The sequence below is a fragment of the Arvicanthis niloticus genome, chromosome 8 (assembly GCF_011762505.2).
Source record: "Arvicanthis niloticus isolate mArvNil1 chromosome 8, mArvNil1.pat.X, whole genome shotgun sequence".
Classification (NCBI taxonomy): Eukaryota; Metazoa; Chordata; class Mammalia; order Rodentia; family Muridae; genus Arvicanthis; species Arvicanthis niloticus.
This window is the reverse complement of record NC_047665.1, coordinates 7,620,758-7,629,412: the sequence shown is the minus strand read 5'-3', so window position 1 is coordinate 7,629,412 and position 8,655 is coordinate 7,620,758. Positions and strand designations below refer to the sequence as shown.

General features: G+C 53.9%; 1 protein-coding gene across 1 annotated transcript; it reads left to right on the top strand.

The window, feature by feature from the left end:
- Positions 1-219: 219 nt before the first annotated feature.
- On the top strand, positions 220-5,296 carry LOC117713484 (uncharacterized). The gene is made up of 3 exons (XM_034509673.2): positions 220-571; positions 2,649-3,095; positions 3,798-5,296. The coding sequence occupies exons 1-3, from the start codon at positions 509-511 to the stop codon at positions 4,026-4,028; spliced, it is 741 nt and encodes a 246-aa protein (XP_034365564.2). The 5' UTR covers positions 220-508; the 3' UTR covers positions 4,029-5,296.
- The last annotated feature ends 3,359 nt before the right edge of the window (positions 5,297-8,655 follow it).

The window sequence follows — 8,655 nt, the reverse complement described above, 5'->3', positions numbered from 1 at the left end:
CTGGTGAGTCACTGGCCCCAGAGAAAAGAGCTGTTCTGACTGCAGATGTTTCCAGTCTTTGTTTCCCTGCTCTCTTGGGGCCATCTGGATTAAGCTGAATTAAAAGGCAGGTGAGGAACACAGGTGTTGGATGTAGGGCAGAGGTCTCCATGGCAACGGAGCCATCTGGCTTTCTTGCCTGGCATCAGGCCTTGTGACCTCATGGTGGAATCTTCTCTCAGTGGGCAGGAAGGGTTGTCTGGTGAAGAGAGACAGGGAGAAGGCTCACAGGGAAGAGGCTCTGACCTTCCAGCTCTAGTCTGAGGATTAGGCTTAGTGTTGGCACTTGGGGTTCCAGCCAGCTCCAGCCAGAATTCTAAGTGGCAAGTCCTGCTGAGTGTGAGCGGCCCAGCCTGTGGGGCATCTCCTCTGAAGCCCTCTGGGGAGTTGGAGTAGTCACACCTGGTCCCTTTCAATCCAGGCCTAGCAGGTAAAGAGGAGCCAGGGCCCCAGGAGAAAAGACAAAAGCATGGATCCTCCCCTCAGAACAGTCAGTCCTGGTCGGCAACCCCTCAGTGACAGGAAGGATAAGGTATGTGGCGAGTCACCATAGGGGGCTTCCAGAGGAAGTACCAGCAGGGCCCTCTAACCCAACCGTGAGCCATGTAGCCCTCTGACACGGGTTAGGTTCCCTAGGGTTGCCATAGCTAACTTACAATCCTGGTGGGTTTAAATGATGGTCCCATTCATCCCTACAGTGTTGAGCCCTGAGACCTGATGTCAGGGTGTCGACAGAGTCAGTTCTTTCCTGGGGCTCTAGGGGAGAAGCTGTCACTCCAGGTTCTGCCACAGGAGATCAGCGCGTGGCATGCTCCCTGAGAGTGTGTGTCCAAGTTTCCCAGTCATAGATCTAAGGCATGCCCTAACCCAGTAACGCTCATGTAGACATGGCTGCATCTGCCAAGATCATATGAATGAGGAAGGGTGTAGTCACCGTGCCAGGGCCTAGGACTGGGACATACCTTACAGGAAACATGAGCTGCACACATGTACATTGAAGAGCACAGGCTTCAGTGGAACAGATGGGGCTCGGCTCCTGGTTCATGGCTCAGCCTGCTTCCCCATCACTGTGCAGCAGGAGAGGCGAGTCCATCCCTTTGGACCTTCTGAGGAGTAAGATCAAGAGCATTCTTCAGTGTCAGATGTATGCTCTGGTCCCTCACTTCCTGGCACTATCAGTCCATGGCCAGCACTTCCCCAGGTGCTGGGTGACATTCAGGGAGTTAGGGCTACCACTGATTCAAGAGGTGAGACCCCTAGAAGAGTCAGGAAAGCCAGAGGCCAGACCATAATACACTTTGCCATGAAGCCCAGAGTCTCTAAGCTGGAGCAGCTCGAGGCTTCTGGGAATGGTTCAAACGGACAGTGATAGAAATGGAGACTCCAGGCCTCTGTCTCCCCCCTGGTCAAGAATGAATCCCCCATTTCTCTTCTCTGCCTCTTCCTCGGGCATGGCTTATCCCCCTACCAACCCTGGGTGAGCAAAACCTCCCACGCTAGCCAAGCCTGTGGGCATCCTCATTCTCTTACTCTCTCGTTCTCCCTCTCCCCCTCACTTTCTCTCCCTCTCGTGTGTATGGGTGTTTTGTCTGCATGTGTGTCTCCGCACCACTGACATGCCTGCCTGGTGCTTGTGGAGACCGGAAGAAGGCATTGGATCTTCCCAGAAGTGGAGTTACAAATGGCTTCGAGCCACCATGTGGGTGTTGGGACTTGACTCTGGATCCTCCGGAAGAGCAGCCAGTGCTCCCTGAGCCATCTCTCCAGCCCCATCTTTGTCTCCTACATCTTCTTCCTTCCATCTTTTCTGCCTGCCCTTCCTCCTCCCACTCTTTGTTGACCGCTGGGCACCAGGGATTTTCTAGATCCCGTGGAAACAGAAGCCAACTAGATAGTTGAAATTTATAGTCAGTAGGATGCAAGATAACCAAAACTAGTGCTTCGTGGCAGAGGGTACATCAAAGAACAAGTGTCCTCGGTTGGGAGGGGTCAGCCAGTAAGGTGATGTGACTAAACCAAGGAATAAAGGAACCACCCTGACCAGAAACCATATGCAGCCATTACCCAGGAAAGGGGAGAGTTCAGGCAAGCACAATGGTGTGCGCCCAGGACCTGCTCAGGAAGGCTGAGCGAAGGCCTGTGTGCACGAAACAGGAAACAGAGTTAGCTAGGGGAGTCGGAGATCAGGAGGTTAGAATAAGGAACATTTTCTTGGGTTCTTTTGTTTGTTTGGTTTGGTTTTGTTTTTCTTTGAAAAGTGTCAGGGGCGTGACCACCTCAGGTGCAGAGTAGGCAGAGAAAGCAGGCAGGTGAAGAAAAGCATTTCTGAAAGAAAGTCACAGTCAGGGAAAGTAGGAAGACTTGTGGGGTGAGGGCCACAGATACTCAGGTAGGGTCAAGCACAGTGTGATGGGGGCGTTCCCCGGGGTATGCTGAACAGAGAGATGAGGCTAGAGAGCCCAGGGTTTTCTGAGAGCATAGTTAGGAACACTGCTGGACTTCCCCCGGAGGGGAACCCTGATCAGGTGTGGGCTCTAGAAGCCTCCCTAATATAGACAGTACTAGGGAGGGAGCAGACAGCACCGGCAAATGGAGTCCTCTCTTCTTAGACAATGCAGAAGAGCCAAGAAGCTGAGTCCGGTGGCTTGATCTCTCTGAGCCTCCTGCTGGGGGAGGACCCAGAACATCTGTCCCAGCAACTGCAGGCTACCAGTCTACAGGACAGGGAGCCGCCTGGCTCTCCCAGCCTCTCCAAGGTGGGGTCAGAGTACCTGCCCTTCTGCACATTTGAGCAGCCCCTGGCTATGAAGGAGCTGGCCCTGCTGGCTGAAGTTGGCCCTGGCCACGAAGCTGACTGGAGCAGCAGCAGGGGTCTGTTCCTCAAGGACTTAGCGCCACCCAGTGGCTTCTTTCCGTACTACCGCTCCCAGGAAGAGCACCTCGCCAGGGCCACCACCCCTCAAGGCTGCAGCTGGTGTCTGGGCTCCAGAGACCCCTTTCCAGGAAGTGAGACCCAAGATGGCTGCTGCAAAGTGACAGCCAGAGATGGATGCCTTGTGAGTTCAAAGAGGTCACAGGAGGGCAGGAGTGCACTGGACTCTGGAATGCTCCAGACACCCATTCCTGACCTATATACCCCAGTGAGACCTTGGCCAGGTCCCTGAGCTAGAGGCACAGAGACTAGGAGGGATTGTCCAACTGTCCATCAGCTCCCCCCTTGCAGGAAATTGGTTCTGTAGATGAAGAGTTACATACAAGAATTCAAGGGAAGGCCTGAAGCCAAAGCTGAGCTCATAGAAACTTCTGGTGACTTCTTGAAATTTGTTAGACAAATTTCACACCCAGACACTGGATGTGAGCCATGTCATTTAATCCTAGTGACCATAAGACAGAGCTAGTGAGACACATCTAGAAAATCAAAGGAACATGGCCGAGATCACCCAGCTAGCAGATGCGGAGCTTGGGTTCTGACGCAGACCTGTGCCCTCTAATCACATGAGCAGTGCCCACCAGCAACTACACCGCTGGGCTGGGCATGGGGTCTAGGAACTGCAGAGATAAGTACTGAGTTCAAAGGCCAGGATCAGACTTTCCCATAGTGGTCTCTTGATGAGGGAGCAACGTTACCAAGGGTTCCCCACTTGGCAGAACTGACCGAGGTCCTGCCCCCCTCATCGAGCGCCCCTGTAGAGCTGTTCCATCTTAGCATGTGGGCCTGAATCTCGCCTGCATCTTAGCATCTTATTTTCCTCACCCAGTCTCCCTTGGCAGAGCCAGACCTCATCTCTGGGTTTCCACGCTCCCCAGCCTGCTGCTGCTGCCTGAGAGGGCTCGTGTGTGATAACGACGACGACCAGGATACCCCTCTCACCAGGCACCGTGCACCACGTGGTGCCTCGGGATTTGTACCTTACTACAGAAGCCCCGAAGAGAGGCTACGCGCCAGCCCTGTGCTTTCCTCCTCTCTGCTGGGGAGCTCACAGGAGTGACCCCCAACCCGGTGCTTCCAGCCTGGGAAGATGCAGGAGTGAAGGCAGCGGGGCCTTCTGGGGCATCATACTCCAGCACCTCCTGGTCAGTGAGGGACAAGGGGAACCGGAATGGAGGCCCCCACAGCTGGGGCCGTCTGCCCTGGGACCACAGCTGGCCTCGTGAGTGCCTAGCCCGCAGACCTTCACTGTTCCTCTCTCCTGGGGTGGAAAGAGCTCTTTTACTGTGAGATCACCAGTGGGGGTGGGGGAGTTCTTCTCTCCTCACAGAGGACCACAGAAAAAACTATCTCTCCCCTCCTCTCCGTGCCTTTATCAGTGCCTGGTGATGACTCGGTCTTCCACCCAGGTGTGTCTCCCTCCACACGTCTAGGCTTGCCTTTCTCATTAAGCAGCAGAAGGGAGAGGGCTGTGCCAATTCAGCCGTTCAATGCCACACCCAGAAATCACTATCCTACCCATCTACCCCACCTTATTCTCCTAGGTTGGGAAATCTGTCTGATGAGGCTCTCTCTCTCTCTCTCTCTCTCTCTCTCTCTCTCTCTCTCTCTCTCTGTGTGTGTGTGTGTGTGTGTGTAGGGGAGGGGTGTATCACAAAAGTGGCTGCAGGGGGATTCCTACTGTGTTCCCATTTGGACCTCAGTGTTGCTTCTGTAGTTCGATGCAAGCCTGGGCACAGGGAGCAGGGGCTTCCTGAACGACCTGAAGGTACACAGTACACACTGGCTATATAAACAAATCACCATGAGGCTGGGCTGCCTTACCACCTCAGTGTGCTACTTCAGAACCAGACCCCCACCTTCCCTCTACTGGGCATTCAGTGTGAGTCAGGGGCCTGCCTTGCCAGACTTTTAGACACAATCTCAATCTACAGACTAAGAAACGGGCTCAGTGGGGTGGGCAGGCAGGCTTCTGATTCTGAGTACTGCCGTTAGCAGAGGCCCGTGGCTGGGGCTGTGGGGATGGCAGGATTGACAGGGCCAGGAGGAGCTGAGCTGAGCCTGACTGCACAGCCAGGAGACCCAGAAAGGCTCCTGTGTGTCCCATTTACTCTCCACCCGCCCCTTCAGACCCTATGTGCACCTGAGCCCCTTCTGAGTCTGGTTTTCCCGAATCTTCTCACTGGTCCCGTTTTGCCACTTAGGAAAACCAAGATGTGTTTTGTAGGACAGAAAAAAAAAATCCATGTTGCTTAAGGATTTTTAGTCTTTACCCTCCCCCCACCCCACTTGTTACTGGATCAGAAGAAATTATTTTGGAGTTCTTTGAATTTGCTTTTCTTTAACATGTGACATTTGCCTGTGTAGTGACTACACTGACCCTGGGGCAGAACTGAGTGGGTTGTGGGGTATGCTCCAAGCCCAAGAGTGATCTCAAACTCGACTCTGAAGACAATGGATCCTGTTGGTCTGGTGGCACAGCTCTTGATGCTTAGCTATTCAGAAGTCGGAGCCAGGAAGAGAAGGTCATTGTTACATTGTTACTTCTTACAGCTTAGATAGACTCTGGCTCAAAGTTGTTTTTTTTTTTTTTTTTTTTTTTTTTTTTTTTTTTTTGTTGTTTTGTTTTTGTTTTTTTAAAGGAGAAGCTCTAGGATCAAGTTCCAGGCTTTTTTAGATGGGTACAGAAGTACCAGATGCATCCACATCCAAGTCTTGCAGCAAGTGGGCAGACCTGGGCATTGATCGGAAACAATCTGAGTTCTTGGTATCTTGCCCTGTGACCCCAGGCTTGACCTCTTCCCTCAGAGGGTAGTTGGAGATTATTGGCTGATGCATATGTGTGCCCTGGGGTAAGGGTTGACTGAAGTGGTAGATCTGCTGGGTCTCCTGAGAGCAAACACTGTTTTGAAAGAAGCCTGTATTGATGTGTGGGTGACATAATTTGTCTGTCCACTCACAACAGCTGCCATCCTTCCTGAAGACTGCCACTGACTTGTAGATGCCACCTTCTACATGACCTGGCCCTGCCACTCAAGGTCCTCTGGAGTCAGGCTCCAGCCCATTAGCACCCTGACCACCAGGGGGCATGACTGCTGCCCTCCGCTGGCTCTCAGGCCACTGCTCAGGTGTACCAATGCCCCGCACCATCTTCCCACTCGCTACAGCCTCTCCCACAGCTTGGCCATCTGCCCTCAGATTTTCTTTCTGCACACTGCTAGCATCTGCTCTTCAGAGAGCCATGGGTGAGCCTGCAGCTAGGCCTCCAGCACATGGAGGACAGTCATGTGACCCAACTGCCTCCCATTTATGCCCCTACATACTTCTCTTGGCTTCCCAGGGAGGTTTCTAGCAGGGAGGCCCTTGTCAGCCTCTTACACAGGTACCCTTGACTTTCAGGTCTCCCAGCCTGTGCCCACCTGTGTCCATTAAGGGGAAAAATGAGAGGGGAGTCAGGCGGTCCTCGGCCCTCAGAACCTGGTAGGGAAGAAGGTACAGGAACTTCAGGACCCTGCACTGGCATTCTGGGTGTGCCGCCGCCGTTGGCATGCTAATCCCGTTTTATTGATGATAAAGAAGCTGAGGCAGGGGAATCCCTGCATTTATGCAGAGGCGTGGGAATTGTGGGCCTTCAGGGAAGTCACTTCCCTTCTTGAGTTCTGGCCTGAAGGAGCATCTGGGGCTTGGAGTGGAGCAGCCGCTGAGTCTCACAAGCATCATCACTGAGTGGCATTAGCAAACATGTTTGACCTCCCGCCTGAAAGCCTGGTGTAGCCTGGCAGAGCTGACCACCCACCCGCAAGATGGGGGCCTCCTGGCAGAGCCAGGTTACAAGCTGCGAGTGATCCTGAAGCAAGGTTTGTTTGTTTGTTTGTTTTTCCAGTCTACAGCTCCCAAGAAAAGAAGACGCTCAGTGGCTCCCTCCCCCTCCTCCCCTCCACCCTCGCTGACGCTCTCAGACATCTTGCTGAACCCTTTTAAATGAGGAGCCCAGCTCCTTACCAGCCCGTGGCAGGAAACCCCTCCATTGACGACCACACCATCCTTTTCCACCTGGATGCTCCGAGCGCTGTGCAGCAGCGCCCTCTCCTGGCACATCTTGTCAAGACACAGCTGCTGTCCCGAGGTCTACAGTTTTATTCTTCGGACACTGCCTAAGAGGACATCACCAGCAGCAGCAGTCTCAGCCCTGGCGCAGCGACCAGCCAGCCTAGTCCTCAAATGGCCAATCCGCCTTCACTCCACAGCCACACGCTGCCGCGCAGCTCCCGAAGTCTCACTGGGTGGACGACAGGCTGAACATCATCTGAGCATTCTCTGCGCAGACCCCAGAGAACTGCCGATGAGGAAGAAACCCTGTTCCCGATGACAAGCTCACACACAACCCCAAAATCAGTGTGGCCCTTTTCTCCCTCCAGTTACAAAAGACCCCCACGCCCCCGCCAGCCTGCACAGAAACAACGCAGGCCCAAAGCCTATGTGGGGCCCATTACAGCCATCAGTGAACTGTCTTTCTGTTTTGGGGGAAAGGGGTCTAGTGATCAGCACAAAAGCCTAGAGATAGGAAAGAAACCTCGGAGGGCCTGAAAGAAATCAGGATTCTGTGGGACTCTGGGAAAGGCCCCTGGAGAAGTGTGAGGTAGCTGCTACCTCAGCTCTGCCATGATTAGGACTCCCTCTTCTGCTGACATTAGGTGGCTAGTCCTTTAGTTCCCTGCCCCTTTCAGAGAGAGAGATTCAGAGACAGACTCTGGGGGGCTCCCTGGGTTGCCAGAGACAGAAATTCCATTCCATTTCCCTGTTTAAGGCACCTCTGAGTGCTGACTGAATATCAGGCCTTTGCAGGCCCAGGGAACAAGGTAGACAGACTACAAGCCAGAGAGGACAGGCAGCCACATGGGTATGTTCAGCACAGACAAGGCAGAGAATGTCTTGGCATGCACTCAAGCAGAGGCCTGGCAGGAGAAGGTGGCAGTCAAGTAGGACCACAAAGGAGTTAGGCACTTGGGTTAGCCAGAGAGCAGGGTGAGGGCGGGGGAGGCATCTCTACAAGGAACCAGTACATATGGTCCCACACAGGGAAGGAATGTGGGTTGTGAAGGCCACACTGCCTGGCTGGACTCCAGCTGGACAAAGCTAGGTGGGTAGGAGAAAGGAGCGGAAAGGCCACTGGACTCTGACTCACAGACTTGCACACGCCTTAATAGGGAATTAGTGAGTACAGCCAAGGCCACAGAGTCCCTGGAGGGTACTGCACAGAGGTGGCCAGAGCAGAGGCCACACTTCAGAAGCCTGCTGTAGTAGCCATTGGAGACGGGGCCCAGGACCAGGTCAGAGGGAACAAAGAGCCCATATCCACCATGCTCAGGCAGTGACAGCATAGCCAGAGGCCAGACTGTTAAGAGAACAGTGGACACTGGAGCCATCGAGAAGGGAAAACACCAGGAATTCCTGGCTGGTGGGATGAGGCAGGTCCTGAGAGAGAGGAGTGAGGCTCATACCCAGGTTTGCAGGGCAGCTTATTGGAGGTGCAGTTCCCCAAGCTGGTGGTGGGCGGGGTGGGGTTGAGGTGGCAGAGGGAGGAGCTGAGTTCTCCTGGATGTGCTTGGGCCATCTGTCTCTCAGGTGGAGGCATAGAAGAGACGAGGTTCTGTGCTCAGAAGTGAAGTCTGGGATCAGGTGAATTA